Source organism: Oxyura jamaicensis, chromosome 6 (assembly GCF_011077185.1).
Source record: "Oxyura jamaicensis isolate SHBP4307 breed ruddy duck chromosome 6, BPBGC_Ojam_1.0, whole genome shotgun sequence".
Classification (NCBI taxonomy): Eukaryota; Metazoa; Chordata; class Aves; order Anseriformes; family Anatidae; genus Oxyura; species Oxyura jamaicensis.
In genome coordinates this window covers 31219570-31245965 of record NC_048898.1, presented here as the reverse complement: position 1 = coordinate 31245965, position 26396 = coordinate 31219570, and the positions used below count along the sequence as shown (strand labels likewise).

The window sequence follows — 26396 nt, the reverse complement described above, 5'->3', positions numbered from 1 at the left end:
CAGGTCAGCTTGGAAGCGTGTGTTCTAGAAGAGGTTACAAAAGGAAACATGAATCCCTTAAAAATTAATCGCTTACTATAAAAAGGGTGATTTTTCCTCATAGGATGATTACATTTGGAGAACAGGATCAGAATCGCAGCAGCGAAGAATGAAAAGGACACGATCAATTTAAAAGCAACGCTGATTTCTGTGTTTTACCTATTGCCTTACAAGTAATCTCTCCATAAATCTTTCCACAAGGGCAGAAGGAATTATTTCTCCTGCTTTTTGCTGCTTGTTTATTCAGCGATTTTGAGAGCGTTCTGTGCAGAAGCCAAATTCACACTCCCCCAGCAAAGCCATTTCCTGCTTTCACGCAGCAACCAGAAAGAAATGCCTCGAGCTGTGGGAAGCCACATCTGAAAAGGAAGATTGAGGGATATAACATTGCATCCTTACAGCAGCACTTCAAACTACTTAACTCGTTTTTCTAACTGATTAGCAAGAAGTTCTCCGCATTGCTTTAAATCACATTATTTTTTTTCCTTTTTATGGCTTTTCCTGAGACGTAACAGAGTGTTTTCAACACTACTGATATAAATGAATAATGAAATGAATTCCCAGTCTTTCTGGCCAGCCCTTCCCTTCCACTGACTTCAGTCTGAATAATGAAAACATCCACTGCAGGAACAGGGCTTAGAACTGAAGGATCTGCGCACCTCTTCATCTCTGTGCTCTTTTCAGGCAGCTGCTTTATTCTCAGAGGAACAACAGGAAAATACCATTTAATTAAAGACACCCTCAGACATCACAACAGCAGACACCCTCACGTGGCCCCAGCTAACCAGAGGCTGCTAAACGTTCAAATACGTAGATCTTAAGGGATGAGGAGGAGCAGCGAAGATCCTCCAATATCCAAGGCAAAAAACGCTCACCACAAAGGTAGAACCGCTGATACATGATCCCGATCGGTGCTGTGCTTTGTTCTGTGATTCACCCTGTTAGGTCAGGGACTGGTCGTTGACGTTTAAGTATTTAATACCCGTGACAAATACCTTTCCCCTGCCTTTAGTAGCGAGCTCTGAAGTTTGAATCCAGGAAACAACATCCTGTTAACTACATCCTTGGAAAGCAAGCCGGGTGCCTGCGCTCGCTGCTACCCAGCATCATGCGAGGGCTGCAAGGGAAAATAATCAATAATTCATTGGGAGCCAGAGCCATACGTCTGAAATCGCTTTGCTGATTGCAGCTACCCCTTCAATCCGACAAGGCTTTCCCCGGCCATGTCTCCGCTCAGCCGCAAGCCCCTAAGCAGCAGCAGGAGACGGAGCAGCTACCGGGAAGTACAAAGGTGAATGTGGGGTGCCTGCAATCCCCGAGGGACCGCCTGGTTTGCAGAGGCATAGAGATTTGTGAAAGCACCTCCTTCCAGAAAAGAGGCAAGGACACCACGGAGGATGGAGAAGAGGAGAGTCGGGGGGTCCTTTTGGCAACAGGGGAGAGGGGAGCAACGAGCCCCTGTGCCCCACGGTGTGCCTGTCTCAGAGCTTTGGGTCAGCCAGGGAGCAGTGGAGCAAAGGACAAAAAACATCTTCATTTCTTCAAAAACAAACCAAAACAGCTCTTAGTGGGCAATAGTTATTTCACCTCCTGACCCGAGGTGGGTGTAGGACTGGTGCTGATGCTCCAGACGGGTCTGGCTGGCAGATTGCTCCTCGACTGGCTGGGGCAGTGTCTGCCCGGCACACCACCGGCTGGAAGGAGCCCGGCTCGGCAAGGCGACACCACGGCACCCAACCTTCTGCTGCCCAGCTCCCGGCTCCAAAGGGGCAAGGCCCGGACTTTGGAGGTACACAAAGGAATTCAGATCCCTCGCTCATCCTCCCCCTCCTTTAACAAGGAAACTCTTCTCCCAGCACAACACTGGGCGCGTTTTTAATGAGGGCAGCGAACCGTTAACAAGCCCAATAAACGCACGTTTCCATGCTGGAAGCAGATCCAATCTCAAAAGCAGGAGCTGAGTTAACTACTGCTACGTTGCAGATCCAATCTCATCTATATTTAGCCCTAGAAACAAGCTGCTTTTGTTTAGAAAAACCTTATCTCGTAGATTTGCACGTAATTCTACGGATCCTGTTTAATCTAAACCAAAGAAACTTGCCAGGGAAAGCCCCAGATGTTCCCAAAGTTTCCTTTTCATCCCAGCAGAAGACGTGACCCCAAGAGGAAGGCAAGAGGCTCCCGAATGCCCGCTCACCTCCTCAACCCGACCCCACAGCTGTGGGATCGGAGCTGTCACAAGCCTTACTGCCAGGAAGGGACAAGCACAAATCCAGGAGAGCCCTACAATCACCCGGAGGGCTCTGGCAGAGATCTGTACTTATTCAACCCCAAATTTGCCCACTTGGCATGTGAAGTTTTTCAGTAGCCTACCGTGCAAACTGCTCGTTGGTTTCTGGAGCTAAGGAGGGATGGTGCTGTCCCGTTAATGCCACCACTGATGAAGGTTCTTGGGCCAAAACGTGTCTTAGAATAAAGCTCTGAGATCTCACAGCTGTGCTGGGAGAGGGAAACTCGTGGCAATGGAAAGATTTTTTTCCACTGAGCCGACTCTCTGGTGCTACGGGGCGTATAACACCCGATATCCATAGGCTGCTCCTAAATTCAGATGGCTGCTTCAAAGCATTTAGGGAACTAAGGGGAAATGACACTTATTTTTTACTTCTCCAGAAAGCTTTTCCATAGTAAAAATAGCATTCTTCATTTGTCTCTTACCGCAGAGGAACCCCAAGGTTTTTCCTAGGCATTCCCACTTCCCCAAAGAAAACTGCCCTGAAATTCCTGTCAAAGCTCTGCCTTTTGCCACGGAGAAGTCAAAACCGGGCAGCATAAGAAGTTACAAATCCTTACAGGGATTATTGGGAAATGGCATCTATTGGTAGCAGACAGCATCCAAAATATTAGCACATACACAAACTCCCTACCAGCGCAAGGTCTTAAAACAAAGGAAGCACGTTCCGAACAGACAGAACTCATCTTTGTGCTAGAAAAACCTCACACGCACCCAGCCCCCCACCTCTCGAAGCGCCCACTACGGAGGAGCATCTTTGATTTACGTTTAACCAGCGGCTGCTGGGTCAGGCAAAGCAAAAGGCAGAAGCAGAGGAAGCGGTGCTGGAAGCGACAGGCACCAGGCATGTGCAGGAATGCCTCTTCGTTCATGTTTTTACTGCTTCCCGTCAGGCTGTGTTTCCCAGTTTGCCTCCGTGTCACAGTACATAATAGGTGCCAGCAGCTCCACTGCGCAGGGCGCGCCGATTAGTACGGGGAGCTTTGTGATACGCACGTATTTGCCAGATGCGCGGCACGCCTCGCTAATAGAGGGGTGAGCCAGTCCGGGGTCCTTTTATTTTGTCTTCAAGTCTAAGTGTGACCTGCCTGCGTCTGGTGACAGCCGCAGCGGTTGATGTAGTACCCTTTCATATCAAAAGAAGCGCTGTCGCTGACTTCAGAGACGAGATCCTTTGGGCTCAAATAAGGGAGGCTGGAATAAAAGGCAGGGGAGCTTGGCAGAAGAATTTGCCTGTTACTTCTGCTTCATTTTCTCGCACATGGAACACCCCCATGTCTTCCAGCAGTTTACCCAACTGAGCGGACAAAGCCAGCAGGCAGAGGGTGCCCTCCACGTCGCCGAGGATGCCGACTGGTGGCTGTCAATCGGAGTTTAAAAAAATAATAATAAATATGTGGAAGGCTGACAATAGGCAGGACTGGCTGTCAAAAAGGGATCAACTCGAACTAAATACTGTTATGGTGACAGAAGCCTCCCTTCCTCCCCAAAGACCCAAATTCCTTCAGTATCTATTTCCCAGTCTTGTATGTATCTACTCATCAAGGTGATCCCCTACGCTCAAGCGTATAAAACTGTGCAAATATTTAACCGGGCTGATTTCCTTCTAACTTTTAAGAACCATACAGTGGGCTCCTCTAGGTTTTATAGACAGGAAAGTACAAAACCCGGTAGCCAGCAAGGGCTGCGCTTCTTGCACACATGCAGACGGCTCTTGTGTGCGCAGCCGTACGCGCACACCCACGCACAGAGCAACTCTCGCTGAGTCAACCCAGCTTCAATTTTGCCCAGTCCTTCGAGCAACCAGCACTGAAACCAGCTGAACAACAACCAGCCCACGAGGGCAGCAGCTTGGCCTGCTACCACCGATCAGTAACATTCAATTTCCTTCTTGGAGCCCGATCCAGCTCCCAGCGAGGTCAGCGGGCATCTCACCGCTCCCTTCGCTGGGAGCTGGCTCAGCCTCCAGTCATTTTCCCCTCGGCTGGGCAGGGGATGCAAATGGTAGAGAAGCAGCAGGTAGAGCTGATGGGAGGAAATAACACATCCTCAGCCCTTTGGCTGGCCAAGAAATGGGCGCTGAATGTCAGCCCCGTCCAGGTGCTGCAAGGACAGCAGCTGTGATGCTCCACGGAAGCGAGGTGTGGTTTGTGCCCGGGGAAAGGAGCGTCTCCGCAGGAGGAAAAATAAACTGAGCTGAGAGCTAGATCCGAGCCACCACCATTTAAACACCGACTGAGACTTCCAGCTTTCCCATGCTTACAGAGCGTTACCTAGAGACAGAACTGTAGTGCTGTTAAAAAGGGAAGCAGGGGCGTGCAGGCGGCAGCGGGTGCAAGCTGAAGGCTGCCCCCGGCCCCAGCAGGACACGCCGCGCGTCTCGGCGCAGCACAAGCGGCACCAAGGAGCCGCTCGCAGGGTGCCCGAGGTGAGGGTGCGTGCACCTGAGCGACTCCAGGCATTGAAACATCCTCACGCTGCCACCTCCTTCACTTCAGCTGCTACTGATTGAAACCTGACCTCCACTGAGCTCAATCCACGGCCACCGGGGCGCCTGCTGCAATTTGCAGCGCACACGGCAGCGCCTATCGCGTCAACAGCGCGGTCTGAACCACGCCACCTCCATCTGCAGTTAACTTCTGTTGGCACCGGCCTCCCTTGGGCTTTCCCTTTTTTATCATTCAAAATTGGCTTTTTTCTTCCTTGTTTGTTTCAAATAAAGGTGTAATTGTCTACTGCCGGTGACCGCGCTGCCAACCACGCACAAGGCACCGCAGAGCACCCGGGGCTGTCAGTGCTTACACGGGTTTTATTACAAATATTTTATGTTTAATCATGGACACGCTCTAAAACCTTAACCTAGATCCCTTCTCCCCACAAATTCTGCCATCGGTTTCCAGGACTTTTACTAAGACTGAGTGAAAAAGCCTGTCATGGCACGCGTTGGAGGAACTCCTAAAACAGCAGCTACTGAAGGAAATTGTCTCCGTACTTTTTTTGGTGTTAACGAACCCATTCCAGCAATGATTGCTGATTTACTCCCCTTTCACCTAATGAACCGAGGGCAGCCAAGCCAGCTCGGCGTTGCCTTTGTCACAAAGCCACCTCCTTCATTCTCAAGCCGTCCCGTCAGGCAGGCAGCCTCTGCCCATCGCCCCAGTGACCCCTGCGGGATGCTGCAGCCCCACAGGCCCTTCCCCAACCTGCCTGGGACTCGGCCACGTGTTTTCGCCTCTGAACGCTCACTGCCATTAAGCAATTTGCTTGGGTGTGCAAAGCAAATTAAGCGTAACCTCGTTAAAAAAGCCTTGGTAAAGCTACCGTTCTCAGAGTATGGAGTCAAGACCTCAGCGCAGGTTGCCATGACATGTGACGAAGACATTCTTATTTTGGGAAACCAGGCCTGCGCTTTCTCAAGGATAAACATCTCCTGGCTTGCCTTACCTTAGAGAGCGTCTAGTTGGAATGAAGAGAGGACGGGAGTATTTATTTGAGGACTCTCGGTATTTATTTAAGATGAGTAATGTCTTTCACCAACTCTTCCTGAGAATATCAGCAGTTACTGAATGACGTCTGTGCTAAAAGGGTACCTGTTGGTTACACGGGGCCTAAAAGGATCACGCTCAAGGCCCACAGCAATACCTAACTGCAGAAGGTGAGCATATTTACCGGTGAGTCATCAAAAGAAGTGACAATGTCATTCACTCGAGTGCCAGAATAAAAACCACACACGCCTGGTCGATGTGGTCGTCAGCAGGATGAATTCTTAAAAGGCTGTGAAAATTGTAGGGAAAACTCCCCGACCACCGCTTCATCTGCGCTGCTTTTATTGCCTAATCCTTGGATCACCGTTAAAAATATGCCCAGTGTGCGCAGACAGAGCTGTAATTTTCAGGGCTCTAAAGACAAGGAGGCACCCGTTCATCCCAGCGCGCCATTCACCAGAAGCCGTACGTAGCCACGGCGGTGCTGCGTACAAGGGAACCACGTAGGGAGAAAAGCTTAACTGGGGAAACAGGGAACAAAGGATGCAGAAATGCTGTCAGGCCTGCGTCTTCCAAACGCAACAAGCACGGCTAGCTGCCGGAATACCGGGAGGTGACAACAGGGAGCACAAACCTACTTGGAAGGCCCGTTAGAGGCAGAACCATCAGTTACTGCTCCATCACTCCCCCTCGACTCTGAGGCACACAAACAAACGGCGCCTCAAATCTTCTCGCACCTGCCTTAATAAGCAGACATCACGTTATGTTTTGAAGAGCTGTGTGAGGCTGGTTTGTATGTTAGCTCCAGCGGATATAACTGAAACTTACTGGAATGGATGATCCCAAATTAACTCGGTGTTCGGACGTGTTGGATGCACGTGATCTCTGTAACTGAAAGGCCAGCAAGGGACAAAGCAATTCTTCTAAAACCTGGTCGGAGGTGAAGTTCAGCACGCCAGCTTACTGCTCTGGGGTGCAGGTCAGGGAGAGGAGACTGCCGCCTACGTGAACCGATGAAACCTCAGCCAATCAATGACCAAAGCCTATTGCTAAAAGGGAGATGTCTGCTATTTCTGCATGCACGTTCATATTTGTGCACCTCCATACGTGCCGTAGCCCTGTGAAGAAGTGGTAACTTGTTCTCTATGAGCGGTAATTGCTTGCTTTTCCCTCCCCCTCCAAGCCCCAAATGAATCTCTTTCCCAGCCGGCCTTCAGTGAGCAGAGATCTACGGGCACCTTGCTCTCATGATTCATCAGAGGCCGTAACGCCACGACAGGACCGATGCTGACAAGGGTGATGTGACCTGAAAAGCAGCATCCGTACAGAGAAAAGCAGAGGGGATCTCCGAGAAACCAGAGAAATGCAGCTCCATGCTGCGCATTTTAAACAGAAAACCCAGCGCCGGTGGGTTGAGGAGGGGGAAGGGGTGGTTTTTGTTCCCTGTAAACGGTCATTGTGTTTGATTGATTACGCCCCCAAAACATGAAAAGACAAACCATCTGGTGCACAGCCACCGCTCGACACGACCGAACCGAGGCGGCCGGTCCGAGCGAGGTGCCTTCGGACGAGGCAAGCGTTACAAAATGCACCTCGGCACGCTCAGCCAAACCCCGGCGATGCCCCCAGCTGAAGGCAATTAGCATTAAACAAAGGCCGCGGACACCAAGTCAATGCCTCAGCGCCCCGCGCAGGGTGAGCGCCGCCCGGCCGCGGGCCCAGCGGCACGGAGAAAAGGAGAGCGAAGGGAACGCAGACTTACATCGCCTCTGACGGCTCCCGGATCAGGCTACCTGTCTGCGCCTGCTGCAGCGACTGCGAGCCTCCCATCCTCAGCGTGCCCTCGGGTTGAGGCTGGACGCGAGCAAGGCCAGCTCCTTCGGCAGTCCCTCCAGCGAGAAGCCCCGAGAGCTCCGGCTGTGCAGAGGCTGCAGTGCTGCACTGCAGATGGGAACAGCTGCTCGCATCAGTGGCAGCACAAGCAGGAACACTTCAGCAGCAGCCTCTCTTCTCTGAACTGTTGCCAGTTATTTTTTTTTTTTTTTCGTCCAGATGAACGCTGTTTAGAAAATAAAATGAAATCCCGGCCGCTGTGACGGGCTGATCATCTGCTAAACATCAGCGGTCCACGCGGCCACGGTGCAAGCGCCTCCAGCCCAGGACCGCTGGCTATTGAAACCGCCTTCAGAAAAAAAATAAAAAATTAAAAAAAAAAAAAAAAAAAACAAGAAGAAGAAAAGCAGACCCTCCCTTTAAGCACACATTGTCAGCTACTGTGGCTCCCCGAGGACCTCCAGGCAGGACCATTGCATTGTGTTGACTCAGCTGATTTGAAATGCAAATGCACGTGTGCCCGGGATGCTGCGCATACATTTCCCTTCGGGAAGAGGCGAGTTCGACATATCGGGACGGCCGCAGAGAGGATTAATGAGCGCCGCGGCCGCTTTTTTCGTTGAAGCGAACGAGCTCATCCCTCTCGCAGAAATGGAACCGTCCATGAGGGACGTAGGGAGAATATCATGAGCAGCCAAGGTAAACAAGGCAATGTGGGAGCCTTCCCCACCCGCGCCGCTCCATCCGAGGAGATCGGGGCACTTAACTGTTTGGCTTCTGCAGGCACGGAACCCCTCGGGGGACCAGGAGGTGGAGAACCGTGGGGATGCTCAGAATCCGACACCGACGGGATCAGCAGCAGGGATCTCTGAGCCTGAAAGGCACAAGCCTTTCAGCCCACACGCCAAGCCCTGTGGATCAGCTCGTCCTGCTGCCGTGGGGTGCCGGGATTCCCGCAGGAAACACGCTGAGAGGGCTGGGCACCGTCCCTCGTCCAGCACCGAGGCGCTCCGCACACACATCACATCTCGCGTCCCTCAAGGAGCGAGAAAAGCCATCACCACCTACTGGGAATGAAGCCCCAGGGACACGCCTGGCCTGAAGCTGTGTGACAGTCCTGGATCCGTGACGGGGCACAGAGGTCAGCAGGCTCAGATCTATTTAACAGAGATATTACAACTTTTCCACGTTAAGCACCTACCTTTCCATGTTAAGCACCTACCACAGCATTGCTGTCACGTTTCAGTGGAGGCCTCACAAGGCTCACGCCTTCAATAGCTCCTGTATTTTTTCCCTGCTCGCAAAAAGGGCAGTCCAGCAGGGTTTGCTTCCCTCACAAAAACCGGGCTGCCGCGTGTGTGTGCAGGGCTCTGTCACAGGGTGCAGCCGCCATAAACCGCTGTCGTGAGCAGCAAAGATGCTTGGTGAACACGAGGCACGGGGTTCCTTGCCAGAGACTACCCAAACGTCAATGGTTTTACAGATAGCATCGGAATAACTGCGGGAAAAGCTGGTGAGCCCGCACTTGGTTTAGCCACACGCTTCCCAGCCAGTACAGTTCGGCAGTAGTTTCATCTCAAGCAAAGCCCAGAGGCACCGGGGCCACCCCAAAACGCAGCCGTCGGGAAGCTGGTCCCAAGTAAGTGAAACAGAGAATTCGAAGAGAGGGTAGAAAATTAAAACGCGTGTCCTCTGGCGGCAGCTTGGCAATGGTTAACAGCTGCAGGAGAGCAATCGAGCGCAGGAAGCGGCACCAGCCCGCAGCCTACAATTACAGGGCTGCATTTAGGGAACCGATTAGGCTGAGGTTACCGCGCAGTTTTGCACGCGGTGGCTATGCTCAGCTACAGACAGCTGGTCTCCTGGACGCCGTGAGAGCTCCCTGTTGGATTTTTATGTGTTACAGAGTAAGGGAAGACGATGAGAAAGAAAAAGCCCTTTCCTTAGAAAAGCAACCGCCGCATTGAGAAAGTAAAGCCCTAGCAGCTTGCTGGAAGCCGAGTGGGAGAACAGAGGCTCTGTCCTGCGGGGGGGGAAATGGGAATGTTGTGGCATCTTTTTAACAAGTGTAAAGAGTACATTTAAAATGCCCATGTTGTCTGCCTCAAGTTTCAAGTACAAGTCTATTGCATAAACAAAGCCCCGCACAAAGAGGCTGGGGTTGGACGTTATTCTGAGGCTGCTCTGGGCCACTCCTGCTTCCAGAAGGGCCAGGCTTTAACTCTTCTCTTTCAAAAATCCCCATCTAAGCAGCTCGACTGCAGCAATGTGAGCGGGGGGACCGGTGAAACAACACGGGCTGCAACGGCAGCGAGACCTTGGTGGAGGCACTGTCAGCTCTAGTGTCGGTGATCCAGTGAGTGGCCAAAGGATCGCTACCTGGGGCCTTGGAGCTACCTGGAGCCTTGGGAAAATACTTCAGCTTCAAGAGGAAAGGCACAGCCCACTCCTTGCACCACACTACAGGCACCTGCACGAGGAGATGTTACATGCTTAACAGCAGTGGCGGCTCTGACCCAGCAGGTTTAATAACAGGATCCAGTGAGAGAAACTAAAATTAAAAAAAAAACAATCAAATCAACATTTACACGCAAATCCCTAACAGTGAGGTCAGTTAATTATTGAGGTGGGAACCCATTTTCTCATTTTAAAGCTTCAGGCTGGAATGGCCTTCCAAAAAAAAAACAACAATGTGCTGTAGCTGAGCCTTGGACTCGGCAGCGCCTGTTGGCTCAGGGCTGTGAGTGCAACAAGTCAGACTGCAGTCCTTGGCCAACGAGACACGCAAAGCCAGACCACGGTATCCTTTCTGATCTGGCCATGAGGTCTGTAACATGAGGGCGCTGCCCGGGGACCAATGCCGGGCTGAGGTTTGGAGAGGGTCTGTCCTGTTGCTTGTTGCTACATCCACCTAAACCACGCGTTTCGGTACTCTACCCGAGATGCTGAGAGCATCCCGGCACTCCTTTCGCTGGGCACGCTTTGGAGAGGTGCAGTCAGACGTGCAGCCAGGCACAGCACAAGTACAGCATCAACACGTCTGCAGAGCAGCAGCCCCAGCGAACGGGGAGCTCTCCCTCTCCTGCCTGGCCCCAATCCATCCCCCCGGGCCTGCCAACAGAAGTGCCAAGTCAGTACTAAATTTAGTGCCGGCTTTTAAAAATATCAAAACTCTGCTGATACCGTGAGTACATTTTGTAAGAACTTGCCTGGGACCTGGAAAAAAAAAAAGAGTCGTGGCTCAAAAAACAGTCAACCCAAATTGTCACTGTGGTTTCAAAGGAGTTAGAGATGCCCCCAGCATCTCCGTCTGGGGATGTTCTACACAATGGCCCCATAACCCCTTACCACAGGCCCAGTGCTGAAAAATGGGCATTTAAGCACTCAGAACCATCCTTTCACAATTCTCCTTCCCTTTTTCTGCTCGTTTCATCCATTTTATACCAAATGGATGTTTTACCGAGCTCGGTGCCTACTGGTTAGTTGTTGAAAATGACTCACCGGCTCCCAAATATTTGGTCTTGCTACAATTCATGTTTATATAGAAATTCAGACTCAGGTCACCAGCACCCAATTGGAAAATTTTGGCTTCCACCAAAAACCAGTGCTGGACAGGACTGCGATGAGATTTATGATCAGCTACAATTTATGTTCTGTCTCGTCTGTCTTGGTTTCTCCGCACGTCTTGCTAGGCTCTGAGGCTAGCTATAAACATAGCCCCACACGCACACAAAGAGCCCTCTGAAAGAAAGCCCTGCCTCCCACATTTATCCCCCTTGGGCAGGGGTGGGTGAATATCAACCCATTCCTCCTAACTGCAACGCGTTATCGAGGCACGGGGCAGGAGCGAGCACCGCGTAAAGCAAACAGCAAAAAAGCAAACGTCCCAGTAACAAAAGTGAGCTTCTCTGAGATCCTGAAGGCTGCTGTCAAAGCTCCGAGGAACAGTGCTGGCCATAAAAAATAAAAAGGGTTAATATAGCCTTTGTCAACATAAAAGCGTTAACAAAGGAGATATTTTTTTAAACAGGATGCTAAAAATAAAAATGGAGCTTTTGATCATATTTCCTTTGGATCCCAGAGCCTTAAATGCAGCTCGGGAAGAAGATTTTATCCCAAGGATTCCCTTACTATAGGCTGCCTGGTATCAAAGCCTTCACGAACAGGGCATCCCCTACACCAGCCTGATAAGAAACATCATCTTTACTGACAAATATCAAGCTGCTCAAAGACCCAGCGCCATTCTGTACGGACACAGCTGCAAGGCAGAGCAGTGCCTGGGGGAGGCTGGCTGCACCCTGGAGAACACATCAGTGCATAAAAGCCCCAACATCTTTGGGGGCTCGGCAGTGGCAGCCTTTTGAGGACACCCCGAGGCTGGGGACTCCTGTTCTCCAAAGCCCTCGGAGGCTGCTGCTGCCAGGCTGCATCTGCTGAGCCCTTCCCAGAAAGAAGCTCTCCAAGGACCGGTGCTGCTCCTCGTGCTACAGAGGAGGTTGAGCTGGCTCCTTCCAGCCATGTGGGCACTCGAGGTTTCAAGCATTCGTCGTTAGAGGCTGCACAAAAATACACGGCTCTAGGCACGTTTTCCTAGGCTTCTTTACTCACCTTGCATTTTTTCAGTCCTGCGACAGCCAGGCTTTCCTTTTTTTTTGGTTTATTCTTCTGGTCCCTCACTCCTGTAGCCAGATTTTCGCTCCTTAGTCCTCTCTCCCTCTCTAGAGACCAAGTGGCCTTTTGCCTGGTAATTCCCACCTGCCTCGAGGGCGGTCACTTGAAAGATTCCTCAGGCAACGAGCTGCTGGGTGAATGCCACGAGGTTTGCTACCCTTCGCTTTGGCTCTTCGCTTTCCGGGTTTATCCCTGCAATGATAGGCCCGCAGATGTGCCAGCAGGAAGCTCTGCAAGACCACACGGACCTCGCGTGTACTTCTCCAGCCAGGTCGTTCCACCGCCCGGCTCGCTGCCCGCACTGCCCCTAATGCCGGTGCTGTCACCAAGTGCCACCAAGCCCTTCCGTGTGGCACCTAGGCACAGAAAGCAGCCTTGACCCCTTCAGCCTCTTTCTCCCCGCAGATATAATTCACATTTTTCCCTGCTGTAGGGAACAGCCACCGTATTGCATGTGACTAGAATGCCCCTTGAAATTAAAAATCTTCATTATTTCAATAAACGGCATCCTGAACTGAGAGCCTAAGCAAATGCCACATCCTGGAGAGCCGTGCAGGTTGTCCGCAAGGAGCGTTAACCAGCGCCGCTTTCAGGGAGCCAGAGGGAAGCAAACCTCTCTGTCTTCCCCTTACTTTCATGGGGCAACTCTGTGCTACGGCTGGGAGAACAACCAGGAAAAGCTACCTGAAATACACAGCAAGTTCATCCTGTTCTGGTTCACCGGAAAAAAAAATACTCCAGTAAAATGTTGAAGCATGTTAAAATGCTTCGATAAGCACGCTGGCTGCTTCACCGCTGCTCCAGGTTGACGCCAGAGCTCTGCTGGCACCGACACGCTGGTGGTTTACGAGAACCCCACAGTACCACAGGATCTGAAGCCTGAGCACGCTGACGGGAGTATTTCCCTCCGACGAGGCAAGGAAACATCGGGTGAGCGGTGACAACGCGCTGAGAACAGACACTGCAGCTCATGGGAAACAAGCACTGGAATGTATTTCAAAAAATAGAAACAAAAAAGCGAGGAAATGCCCCCAGACACGCACACACTCCCTGTCGATCACCGTTCTGTTGCTACGGTCACCGCTTCATCTAAATTGCGAGTGGGATCAATGGCATTAGGAGTTATGAATAACCCCGATGGCTGCTCGAAATTGAAGTTTCCTGCATGGGAAACCCAGCGCACAGATAACGAAAGAGGCCCCTAAATGGCCCTATTCAGGATGCCACCGGCCCTGCGGTCTTTCGGGGGCGGACGATGAATTACGGCGGTAACATGAGAACCAAACGCAGCGCAAGATTCCACACGCGGAAGCGTTTTATGAAATTAAGCTGTGCAAACAGGGAGATTCCGTTTTGCAGAGCGCGGAAGCCTCCGCGGCAGCCGTGCAGCAATGTCACCCAAGGAACACGGAGGGCTTTCCATCGGGCAGATCTACAAAGACCTCTGTTACGGCTCAAGGACAGCCAAACGCTGCGGAAAACTCTTTGCCCAGCCTGATTCTGCCCAGCCTTTGGCTTCTCGTTTGCTCCTTTGCTTTCCCCTCCTGCTGAGGCACAGACACCGAACCTTCGGGTTCCACTTGTACCACGTTACTGCTGCGTGAACTCACCGGGTCACCGACCAAACATCAAACCTCTGATTTCCAAATTTCTGGCTGTCTTCAGACCACAAGCGTAACCGCACCAAAGGAGGGAGCTTGCTCTGCTGCTGGACGCCCTCCACAGACCTCTCCACGAGCCGAAGGCCCCAAGCTCTGCTCACACTGCCACGAAGCGGGGCTGCAGAGCTACCAGCACGGCCTGCGGGGACTTTGCTTGCATCTGGGCTTCTGTCAAAGCCTTGAAGCATCCCTAGGGGTAGGGGCCGAGCTCCTGCTCCTGCACAGCCCCAGTTGAGGCATGACACTATAGAGAAATGCAAACTACGCCTGCCTCAGCGGCTTTGGTCCCTATGCTGCTTGCTGTAGGACAAGAGGAGGTCGATGCCCTGCGAGTCCTCCACCCTCCAGCACCAGGCCAGACGTACCATCTCGGTCCTGAACCTGCACGGCCAAGGTGCAAGAACCCGTACGGCAAGATGATGGATGCCCTAAAACTCCTCGTGGACGGGTTAGGGTAACGACATGTTCATTTTCACGCTGTTGAACCTGTTTTAGCAGCGAGGAAATTACCATATATTGCCTGAGGGCACCTGGAACGTACAGAGCCAACAGAGGGCTACCACCAGCCTTTGTGCTGGGCCACATGCGGGCAGCAGCTTTACAACACCGACCTGTAACTGCTCCCTTTGAGCATCAGCATGCGGGGTGCACCCCAGAGAGCACAAGCTGGAAACAAAGATACGGTTCGGAATTTGGTGAAATTTCACTTTTCTGTCAATCGCCCATTAACGCGCCCCGATTTGCCATTTCAAATTGCAGTTACTGGAAACTGGGGGTTGAATCGCTGCTGCTTTGTGGAAGCTGCCCTCTGCCAGCAGGGTCTCCAGGCACCCCGCCACCACACACAGGCATGGGGTCACCCCAAAAAAACCTGCAGGATGCTGGGCCTTGTCTGGGGACCCCGCCACACCATCAGCTACAAGAAAATGCACTTACTCAACGCTTTTGGCTTGAAACAGAGCAGGCGACCTAGGATTTGATGCTATTACTCAGTAATAGGCTGAGTGGCACAAAGCATCCTCCTGCCTGGGGCTGCGCAGTGTGAACCCATCTCTCAGCCCCCATCCCTCAGACCCCGGAGGCCAAGGACCAGGAGCCACAACCTCATTAAAACACCCGGAATGGAGGAAACGAATGAATGGGCAGTGGCTGGTTCTCAGCCGTTTGTTGCAGGCAGGTTGGTAACATGGAACGTATTGATTATTTGCGTTGTGCTTCAGAAGGTGAACGATTTTCAGGATATCAGCCACCAAGCCTCAAGAAAAACCCCTGGGTTTTAGTTTCCAAGAGCTAAGTGACTTTATTTCAAGGTGTTCGCCGTGCTGCCGTCACTAAAAACACTTCATTTGTGCACCAGAGTCCAGATACACAGAGGTTTGCTACAACCCGGTTGACATAAAGCACTTAAAACCAACCAAAACCCCCACCTCCTCCAAAACAAAAAAACACATCCAAAAAAAAGAAAGGAAAAAGAAAAAATATATATATTTTAGAAATAAGACAGCATTGGTGTTGCATTTGTATCCCTCACTTGTACTTCTCATCTCTTAGTTGCTCAGTGACCTTGTAAACTTAGTGGAATGGCTCATCCCTTACAAAAGGGTTAAATGAACTCAAGGAAAAAAAAAACGTGTTCCTGAATCCCTTTTAATCCCTCTGGGTTTCAATTACATCATTAAAAGCCACCCATGCTCTGGGATTCTCAGTAGGGGTGACAAATACCAGCAATACATACATTTTTATTTACTGATTTTTACAGCGAGGCTCTCTGAAAGTGGGCTAAAGGAGAAAACTTGCTTTCAACACATGATCAAGCAAACACAACCCAGGAGTCAAAAAGCTCTTCCTGATTTTGCATGTGACACCAATAATTCAGCTTTGCTTCTTCCTGGGCAAGTACTATGAAAAGAGCTTTTAGAAACCAGCGGCACAGAAAGCTGAGCTTCCCATGAAGACTTTTTGCTTGCGGGTAGAAAGATTTGTTGCTGTGCTTCCAGTTGGTTCCACGCTCATTTCGGGAACGTTGGCTAAGACAGATGTGCGTTTAATTGCAGAGATTCAGAGATCAGCAGAAGCTCCCTATCCGCCCAGCTTCTCGTAATATTATCTAATTGCAATCTACTTTAGTGTCAATTTTCTTTCAAAAGCTACATACCTGACAAGGAGGCCCCACCTCTCCATCACACCAGCCTCATTTAACATCTCAGGCGTAGATTTAAAGCGTGTAGTCAGGCTCTGGATGAGGACGTGCACAAAGACAGCGTTTGCTTTTGGCTCTCCAGAATGCCTACACCCATCTCTCCCCCCTACAGGACCATCAGAGGGATGGACTGGCTCTTCAGAGCCTTTCCAGCTCTATCAGAAGTGGTTCCTTAAATGACAAGTTACACTGCGAGCAATATTTCAGCACTTCTCCCAAATTATGAAGTGTCTGTGATACAGTTAATAACGTGATTGCCATAATCGCACAGGAGACCGAAATGCCTCAAGGATCCATTCTGCAGAAAATTGTGCAGTGGCAAAGTACTTGCCGAGGTTTAGCACCTCGCTGCCCAGGCAGTTGCCATAAATGTGACAAAGTGAAACATAACCCAGCTCGAACGCTGTTATTTGCCATGGCTGATTTGAGTTGACTTGATACACATGAATCACAGAAAACTGTAAGACAGTCCAAGAGGTATTTACGTAAGGGGCTGATTATCACAGCCAAGAGCTATCTGGACAGAAATACACTTGCGTTTCTGGAGGATGGAAGAACCATCTTTCATCCCACAGGTATCTCTAATTCTGCATGCATCTTAATTTCCATTAAGGTCTCTGAAAAATCTGTGTTCACATTACAAAAAGAGCAAACGTGATTTCAGCTTTAGAGAACGCTGCGGGTGATCAGCGTGCTGTTCTCAGGGCACGATGAGGATGCGTGCCAGTGGACATTTTGGTTACTGACATCCTGCACTGGATTTTGACTCTGCATTCAGCAATTCTACTAATGTTACTTAATTGTTTACCCCATCCCAGAGATTCTTCTGCACACATATTTACATTGTTAAACACACTACGTCACTGCTGAAACCAAACAGAAACTTCAGAGGCCCAAGCCAATTTAAATATGTGAGCAGAGCAGCTCTGCCCATCTGCACATTGCTAAAATTATTTCTCCTCTCTTTGTCTGATGCCGAATTCTGATGAAAAGGGAAAAAGAGAATTACACTGTGGTTTGGTGGTTTCCATTTCAATGAGCCTCTGGATTAATAAGTGGTGGTCACCTGTGGCTACACCAAGGAACTTGCAGAATGTGACATTCAGGCCAGGGTATCCATAAAGTTCAAACAATTCTGGAAGCTTCTCTGGAAGGAGCCAACACCCTGTGGTGAGCATTTTCTAACTCACAACCCCACCTGACCACTTCACCCAGCTTTTAGAGCACGAACAGGGTATCCTTCATTCAGAAAACCCTCTCTAGGTCACAGAACTTGCAGACCAGCTCCAAACAGACCTTCGAGCACTTCTTTTCCCCACTGGTTAAGAAGACGTGAGCACAGAGGAGCACGACACAGAAGACTCGACCTAGTCTATGTCACAGCAACCATGTAACTTACGCTAAAGATCAAACCACCATTTTCTGATCAAAATTTTCAGTAGCATATAAAAACGTAATAACCAACGTTTCCTAGGTGTTATACTGTGGATGGGTTCTGATTAGCATTGGCTGACAGCAATTAATTAATTCTCTGTTCCACAGCAAAACGTGTCTACTGTGTACGTTCCCATTCATGATCCAGAGTACCCTCCTGCTGGCAGTGGCATCTTCTGACATTTCTGAACAGAGATTAAGTAGAATAGCTGTATTTCCCGTGCTGTCTCCTGTCTTGTATTGTACTTGTCACAAGCTGGTGACCTGTATTCGTGGGGTGGAGAAGGATGCTCTCCAGGGAGTGCCCATTTAATATTCTCAGCTGTGCTGTGACCTTTTCCATTAATAGATGTCACAACAAGGGCATGCCTTTATTGCCAAACCACAACAGCACACTGGTTAATCACCCACAAGACAGGCGTCACCTGAAGCTTTGACGTGAATATCCAAGCACACGTCTCATCTTGCCTATATCTGAGCAGGGAGGAGCAGCCTGGGGGCCTTCCAGCAAAAACCCCCGAGGCCATTTATCAAACACCAGTCGGTGCAAATCTGGAGGAACATCAGCTTTGAAATGAAGACAACTGAACAATTCTTCAGAAAGAGCAAATACAAGCTGAACTTCTTCCTTCATTGCTGACAACTACAATGCAAATGACTAGTGTGGGGAAGGCACTGGCAGCATCTGAAAGGGAATGAGCAGAACAGTCCTCTTGAGGGGAAAAAAAAAAGGGGGGGAAATATTTGAAAGAAATGAATAATTTAAAAATAGCAGGGAAGAGCAGTATAGTATTAAGTAGTGTAGTCCCAGCTCCCTCTTCTGGTCTTTCAGAGTAAATGTACTGAAGCAAGGAAGTCTTCATAGCCTAGCATTTGGTTTCAAAATCTAGCAACAGCGCTCACGGAACATACACAAGGCACACATTATTTTCTTAAGCCACGGATGTACAGTTGTGGAAATGTATTTTAGCGTATGAAATAACATTGTGCAGTACCTCTTTATTTCCTCCGTGAAGCCTTCACTTTCTTGAGGAGGCAGCTCTACACCCTCACCAGGGGCTGCAGTCAGAGGTACATCCCCAGGAACGAGCTTATCAGCTTCGCCGCAGCTATCAGGCTTGGAAGTGCTGAAAAATAATCATTTAAATTCATAAGGTGAAAAACTTTACAAGTGTCCATGGAGCTTCAGTGAAGTCTTCTGAAAAGATGAGCTTCAGCTAGATCTGAACTTCTGTCAGGAGCGCGTTGTCCCCTCCCCTGTACTGTCTCTCCACAAATTGCTTCTTCCTACAAAACCTATTTAAATTCTCAGCTAACCACAAAACCAACAGTACTAATGAAAACTTCTGACAGCTCTCACAGACCACAGCATTAACTGCCAGAGGAATTCAAGAGTCCTCTCTGCTTTCTGTGCATGAAGGCAGCGCGTGAGTCCCTAGCGACTCCTGTGCAGTTCTCACACGGCCCCTTCTCCTCAGCAAACACACCAAACACTCCGTTCAATGACTTGCCTTTTAGAAAAACTGAAATCCAGGACTAAAAAAGTCTTCTGTTAAAAGCCCTCGGTATGCTGTGACGCTAAAAGCACAACAATCCCTGAAGTCACGGCGTGACTGTTCAGGTTACAGGCCTGTACGTGCTGACTCCTCCATGTCCCCCTGCTCAAAGCCCCGCTAGGCCCGAGGGTCCCGCAGCGATCCCCGGGGCACACGACGACACACCGCAGAGTAGATTGCCTTACAGCAAGCAGCGAGGAGTGCCCTTTCCCCGTCCCCACAGAAAAGGAGCCCTGACAGGACTGACAACGTGACACAGCCAGAAAACGGGGTGCAGGGCGAGCAGCTGCCTGCCCAGCCCCTGGCATACATCCATAAACTGTTTGCCTAAGCAAAGCCCACATGAGATGGGAAGACGTGACAGCAGCACAAATAACACTCCTGTCCCAAGTCTTCTTTCTTTTTGAGAAGGTATTCGCCTGCCTCTCCAAAAGATCACCCCACAGAAGCTCATCTGTGTTTTCCCTCACTGAGCACACCACTAACCCTGCTCCGGGTTACACTCCTTAAACTAATGACAGAAAATAAAGTTCGCAACCCATGACTGTCTCTCAAAAACCCATCAAGATGCCCCAAATCAGTCTAGTTTGTTGTACAGGGACAAAACCAGATCAGCACTGGCTACTGCAGCCAAACCGTTACACTTCACTATTTCCATTTCAACAGTTGCCTCCACATACCAATATACATTGTTTTTGAGGTTTGGATACTAAGTTCCAGTGTCTTCAGTCTCTTTCCTAAAATAATGTGAGAGAAAGTGAATGGTGGGTCTGCTTCCCTCCTGCCCCCGGAGATCTGAATACATCTCTGCCCATGTGGCCATAAAGCTACTTACAGGGTCCTCCACTCTCTGCAACCGTGTTTGGTCCACTCTAAGTCAGCCTGCAGCAGGATCTGAAGCCTGGTGTCCTCCTCCCACACCACCAGCTTCGTCTTTTACACCTCCCTCCCACTAAGGATGTGGGATTCAGAATGGAGCAACCTCGGAAGGAGCTAAAGGAGGGCCCTTTCCATACCTCTTCCACCTGGAGCCATGGGCAACCTGCCGAGCAGCTATTTGCTGAAGGAAAAAGCCAATCACACACAGTTATATTTACATTATTCTCCAAAGAGGATGCTTTTCAGATCAAATGTCTCTGAAACGGGGTCCACAGCACCCCAGGCCGCTCCAGGGAGACAGAGACGTCCCAGGGCAGCAGCTGCATGCAGCAGCTTCCCCTCGTGCTTCTGGGGATTCAGACACAAGGAGACATTGGTGGTGGAACCAGGCCACGGGTGAGAAGCTTCTTTAGGGTTTCCTGAGTTAAGCAGTAAGGGCTATTTTAGCCATTCCTCTAAAGATGTCTTCTCCCCACCAGTAATTATACTTGAATAATTGTGGAAGGTAGATTAAATCGCATTACTGAGGAAGAGTTGGTGAGGTTCAGGGACGAATTGATCCTTTCTTCAGAAACATGTACACAAGCGAGGACAGACATAGATCACATCCCTAACTTCAGTCACAGTACATACGGGCATGAGAACAGTTATTCTCAAAGTGTTTATCCACTAACTTACTAAAATCACAAAGCTGTTTCTGAGAGCTGACATCCCTGAAGTTGCTTTGTGCCACATGGTCTGGCTATCAAGTCATTCCTTCTAAGAAACTAGGCAATAATCTCTGCCTCAAGCACTCCTCTCTCCCTTCCTTCCTTCCCCACCCTGTCCACGCCGGTCTGATGCTGACACAGGCTTCCTGACTTCTCAGTCCCATCAAGTTTAAAAAAACAAAAAAGGGACAAAAAATAAAGAGCTGTTTCCTTTTCCACGCGGAGGAGTTTTCCCTTTGCTAAAAATGTCTCTGTCCTAATATAGCAATAGCATCAAACGTATACGAAGGCGACGTGACTATATAGGGTCACACAGAGATTGGAGAAAGTGAGATTTTAAAGCAAAAAGTGAACTGCTAAAAATAAGTGAAGGCTGAACATCTGCCTGGAGAGCAAACAAAGCATCACAAAACCCAAATGCTTCGCCAGAGGGCCAGCCAAGCCGGGATACCAAAGAGGCACAAACTGATGTACACTGCGCTAGGCACATGCAAGAACATGGCAGCGAATTCCTAGCAGTAGCACCTGCTCCCCTCACACCCCGCTGCTCGCTGCCATCCTTCAGCTTTCCCTTTATGCCTTCCCACACAAAGGGCAAACTTTCTCAGCCTTTGGCTAACACTTTCCGCGAAGCAAAACCAGCTACCAGAACGCAGCTGTTTCTAGAAGAGCTCTGCTCCTTGGACTTCACAGAGCACAGGGCTTGCTTTTATGCTCTGTAGCATCACTAAGTGTTAAACCCAGAGATAACTCCCTGTTTCCCATGGATGGTCTCCTGCCCTTTCCCCCCTGCTGGAGCTCTGCAAGAGCCACAGAGCCAAGGAGCGTCAGGCAAGGCCATGGGAAGCGGCTGCTGGCCGATCACGCCAGGGCTGGTATTGCCACATGACAGTTTTGGCACAGCTCAGGCTGGTTTACAGGTGGAACAGCTGGCTACATTAAAACCTCTGCTTTTCCACAGCTCTTCCTAAGATCTGACATTAAAAGCTTTTCCACCTTGCAATATTCAAACGGTTGGAGTGAGGACCCTAGCAAAAGGGCCAATTCCTCCTGGTGCACAACAACCATACGTTGGCCAGTCTTTATCCTACCAAGAGGAGCTCATCCAGAAACAAACACACTTCAAGCTCTGCCTCTGTTTTTAAGCAATTCTCTAAAGCTGTTTCCTGACCCTTGGCATACGCAGCCCCCCTGGGTACTCCTGCCAACCCCGAGGCACAAACCAAGCATCACCGGTCCCCAGGACACGAAGTACACGATGGGGAAAGCCCCCCTGCAGATAAGGCAGCGCTGCTTCCACCTGGCCCAGGTTCCTCTCTGGCAGCTTAATGCCACATGGCAGGCTGGGAAACAGCCTGATGCGGGGGTACACGACGTTTTCCAGTGCCCACTCAGGTTTCAGTGGCCCTGTATTCACACCAGAGCTCTGTCTGCTGAGGATCGAACACCGTGCTGCAGCTCCTCGGCCTCAGCATGTTAACGGCGAGAGCAGAAGCTTCCTCCAGTGCGAGGCAGGACCCAGGGTAGGCTGCTCTACCTCTTCCCTGCAGACAGCTCATTCAGCAGCTGCCACTTTTCCTGGTACCTGCAAGATTTCTGCCCGCATCTCAGGCAGGAGAATTACCGTGGATCCCAGCTAAGCGGAGGTCTCCCACAGCCGGGGCACCTCGCTGCCTCCTCTGCCCTTGCAGTCCAACCGCTCCTCCTGTGAGCAGCGGTGCTGCTGCACAGCTCCGCACCTGCAGCGCAAGCAGAAAGATGTGCCTAGCCACAATTCCTCCTAGCGCGTGTCTGCTGGCAAACCAGAGGGAACTTGGCCTTTTGGTTTCATTGCTAAACAAAAATGCTTGGCAGAACAGCCGGGGAACTTTTCGCCTCATTCTTTTCAGGGCACTACTCTGCGGATACAGTAAATAAAGTCTGGTATTGCGCAGATGATGCCCCGATGTCCCTGATCAATACGTTACCAGCAGGGGAGGAGAGGCAGACAGTCATCCTCAAGAAACCAAACAGATAGAGTTTCTTGACTGACAGATGGAGGGACAACCTGATCTCTCATTAGGCACCGCCATATGGAAGACATTTAGCACAAACTGACCCCTGCCTTACACGCACCATTGTTTTTCCCTGTTGAAGGGCACACCATCTGCATTGTACGACACCCCTGATGGGGAAATACTTATGTGGACACAAAAGGAACCTATTAGTAAATAACTGAAGATGTTGAAAAAAAACAAACAAACACGTAATTACTGTATTTTATTGCATATCAACTGGAAAAGCAACATGGCACCTAATAACCCCAGTAGGAGTTTAGAAGTACAATGCACAGGTGTAACCAGGAGGCATCGACACAGAGACAAAATGTGTGCGCATGAGATTTTTCCTGCACTCACAGCGAAGAGCAGCAGTGCAGTGTCTCTACACAAAATGCCAAAAAGCAGTGCCTTTTAAAAGATCATCTTACCTAGATAGGCAACTACGTGTTCCATGCCACAGGTGAAGAGAAGGTGAGGGATAAGGCAGTGACATGAAGCAACAAGAATTACTGAAGCTTCCCTCGGACAAGAAAAGCGCAGTCCTGCCACCACTGATCCTCGTGGTGAGTGCAACCCCCATGTTTTCAGAGCACTGCTTTCAGGTTCGACGTGAACAAACCACACGGGCAGCTGTGCTGTTACTGCTGGAAGGCAGGAGCCCAAGCATGCGTCTGGCTGCGTGGAGATGAGCCCACCCTGCTGACCAGCTGCATCTGCAGGCGGACACACGTGGGAGCTGCCACCTTTCTATCGCAGGGCGCTGGCAGGGAACGCAAGGAGCACGCCTCGCTAACAGGGAGTGGGCAGCCGGCAGCACCCTGGGCAGGAAAGACAAGGGCGAGGAGAACATGCAGGCTTTTGTGTCTAACGCTGATACAGAAATAAAGGAGGGAGAAAAACAAACAAACTTGGTAACAGGAAACCCAAGACCAACTTTTGCACGCTTAGGGTAAAAGTGTTTTAAAGGCAGAACTGATGAAGATCAAAAGGAAAGGTGTAACGTGATGAACCTTCAATCTCAGATCCAGATAAGAACGCGAACAGGGTGAATTCATGAGGTTTGCAAGAAGCAGTAAATTAAGACACTATGAAAATTGCTCTTCATAAACGTTTCCTAAGGCAACATTTACCATAGGCAGTTGGGGTGCCTTTTTGCCTACAAACAGCAAACCATCACCCCAAGGGCAGCAGTCTTCCAATTCAGACTGCATTTAAGAGCCCATGTATAAATCTTCCTGGCACTTTTGGTGGTAGGATTTTTTGTTGGTGGTGACATTCGATTTTGTTTTTGTTTTACTCCTTCACACCCAGAAAGTAGCTCACAGCTCTGACTCGATTACTGCTCACTCTCTTCTAACCAGCTTGCTACTACAGCAGGCAACAAATTAATGAGAAAAAGTAGAACCCCCACTAAAAAAAAAAAAACAAAAAAAAAAACCCTTAACCTAGTTACATTTATTAAAAACAAAGAAGCACAACAATTCAAATTAAAACTTACAAGAACTGGAAGAAATCCACATCATTAGCTTCCTATGTAAACTTCTCTAGATCATCCTACTTCACCCCCATCTAGGAAGAAGTTGGTTTCTCACAGATTCACCCAGCACTAGCAGTCTAACTAGCCTGGGGACAACGAAAGACCAGCAGCAGCTACACACCAAGGTTACCCAGCTTTTAAGGTGGATTGCACAAACCCCACAAGCTTCTTTCTGCTTTTGATAGCATACTGTTGCTATTTCAGCTAACCCGTTTAATGCTAGCTTAAATATACTGTGCATGTTTACACTCTGCTGAATTCAGAATGACCGAAGGGTAAACACACCCTGAGAGGCTTCCTCTGCTGTTGGCAGGTAAGACGAAATGTACGTGCCCAAAGACGTTGACAACCCGACTGCCACCAGCACAGCAAAGCAACAGTTTTCCTCCTCGGTGCAAATAAAAGCAGAAAAAAGGCCCTGTGTCCAACAGAAATGAGACACCTGAATGCTTTATAGTCGGCATCGTGCTGGAAAGGAACTTCTCAGGATTAAAGATTAAGAAAATAACTGAAGGATCACCTAAAAATAACAACGGCATGTATTGCACCTTCACTTAGTATAATCCTCTGTTCCAAAGTGATTCACTCTAGGGGAAGGGTAAACAGCGTCTTCTTCCGAAGGTTTTGTTTGAGTGAGAATACTTAAATTCTGGGAAAGATTATACAATTGCTACACCTGTTACAGACTCAGCAAACCCCTCAGCAACCACCTCTGCCAGACACACATCCACCCAAGAAGAGCGACAGCAATGTCTTGGCCAGTGCTGACCTCTGTGGGCCTCCTATTGCCCCCCAGTTCCCCGGCAAGCAGCTGGAGCAGCTTCCCAGCACACCAGCCGCACACGCAGCCCTTCACAATACCTTGCTGCAGTCAGCTCAGCAGCATCCCCGGGCTCAACATTTCCGTAAGCCGCAGGAACAGGCAGCGGTTGCTCAGAAGGATCAAGGGCAGCAGCCAACTGTATATCATCACCTGGCCCAGGAGGGCTGCGGAGAGAAAAAGACATGGAAAAAGGCAGCCTTAGAGGTCTGAATTATTGCAGCATTATTGTCACTTGGCCGGCTGAAGCCCCCGCTGTTTGGCATGTGCGCGCTGACTCACGTCTTAAGGAATGCAGGGAAAGTTGGTATTTTTAATGTAAGTTGCGTTTGTGTACAGCTTTACTGCTCCCCCAGGACTGAAGTCACTGGAATTTTGTCTGTGTTACAACTGCAGGAGCAGTGAGATAATACAATCCAGCAGCAAATTAAACCAATTGTAATTCTGATTTTAAAAAGCAAATGAGAAAACGAGCTACCGCTTGAACAAGGGAAGCGGCAGGACCCCCTTGCACAAAAGCACCTAACAGCCAGGGGGTTGGAGCCTGGCTTCCACCTGCCTTGGGGCTTCTACCCCCAGCCTCACCCCACACCTGGGCAAGCAGGGCAACCCCTCGTATTGGCACCAAGTGGCTGAAAGGAAACAATCTGGAAACCCATCTTTGAATCAATAAGGAAGGGAGCCTTGCTGAAGAAGGTTTTTTTGTTTGTTTGTTCTAAATGAAGGCACCAAAGCACAGGAAACCCCTGAAAACAATGCTTCTGTTACCTACTTCCACCTGACTTTCCTCTGTGGCCACCCGGAGATCAAGGTCCTTCCCTAGAGCTCACCAACATGCCTGTTTTTTTTTTGTAAAACACAAAACACCACCTTTGGTCGGGGTTCCAATTTCACACCTGCCAGTTCCCCAAGTGGTTTTGAGGTGCTGCTTTTCTGACCTCTGTACTGCCCACGTTGTTCCTGGTCCTACAAAGTGAATGCAACCCCACACACTGCCGGACGGTCCTGCACATGGATGGATTTCGGCAGGGGTGTATAAACTTAAAGCCATCCCTCAGCATTTGGCACTTCAGCTTAAAAATAACAATCTCTAAACCATGTAACTCAGCTTCAGCACTAGACAATTGCCTCCTTACCTAACCTCAAATCCAGCGGTTCTGTATGATTCTGTACTGCAGTTTAATTTTGGTTCAAATAACGTAAAAAGGAGTTGAAGTACACTACAGCAATGTCAATGTTATT

At 49.8% G+C, this 26396-nt stretch overlaps 1 protein-coding gene across 10 annotated transcripts in view; it reads right to left on the bottom strand.

Annotated features, from left to right (window-relative positions):
- The window catches only part of TACC2 (transforming acidic coiled-coil containing protein 2), a 128111-nt gene that overhangs the window by 48355 nt on the left and 53360 nt on the right, over positions 1 to 26396 (bottom strand). For 9 of the 10 annotated variants that reach the window (XM_035329401.1, XM_035329400.1, XM_035329405.1 and 6 more), the window contains exons 2-3: positions 25196 to 25321; positions 18609 to 18740 (exon numbers count right to left, since the gene is read on the bottom strand). In XM_035329401.1, the coding sequence (XP_035185292.1) occupies positions 18609 to 18740; positions 25196 to 25321 (258 nt within the window). The remainder of the gene's footprint in view (positions 1 to 18608; positions 18741 to 25195; positions 25322 to 26396) is intronic. The other variant, XM_035329408.1, reaches the window with a different exon arrangement.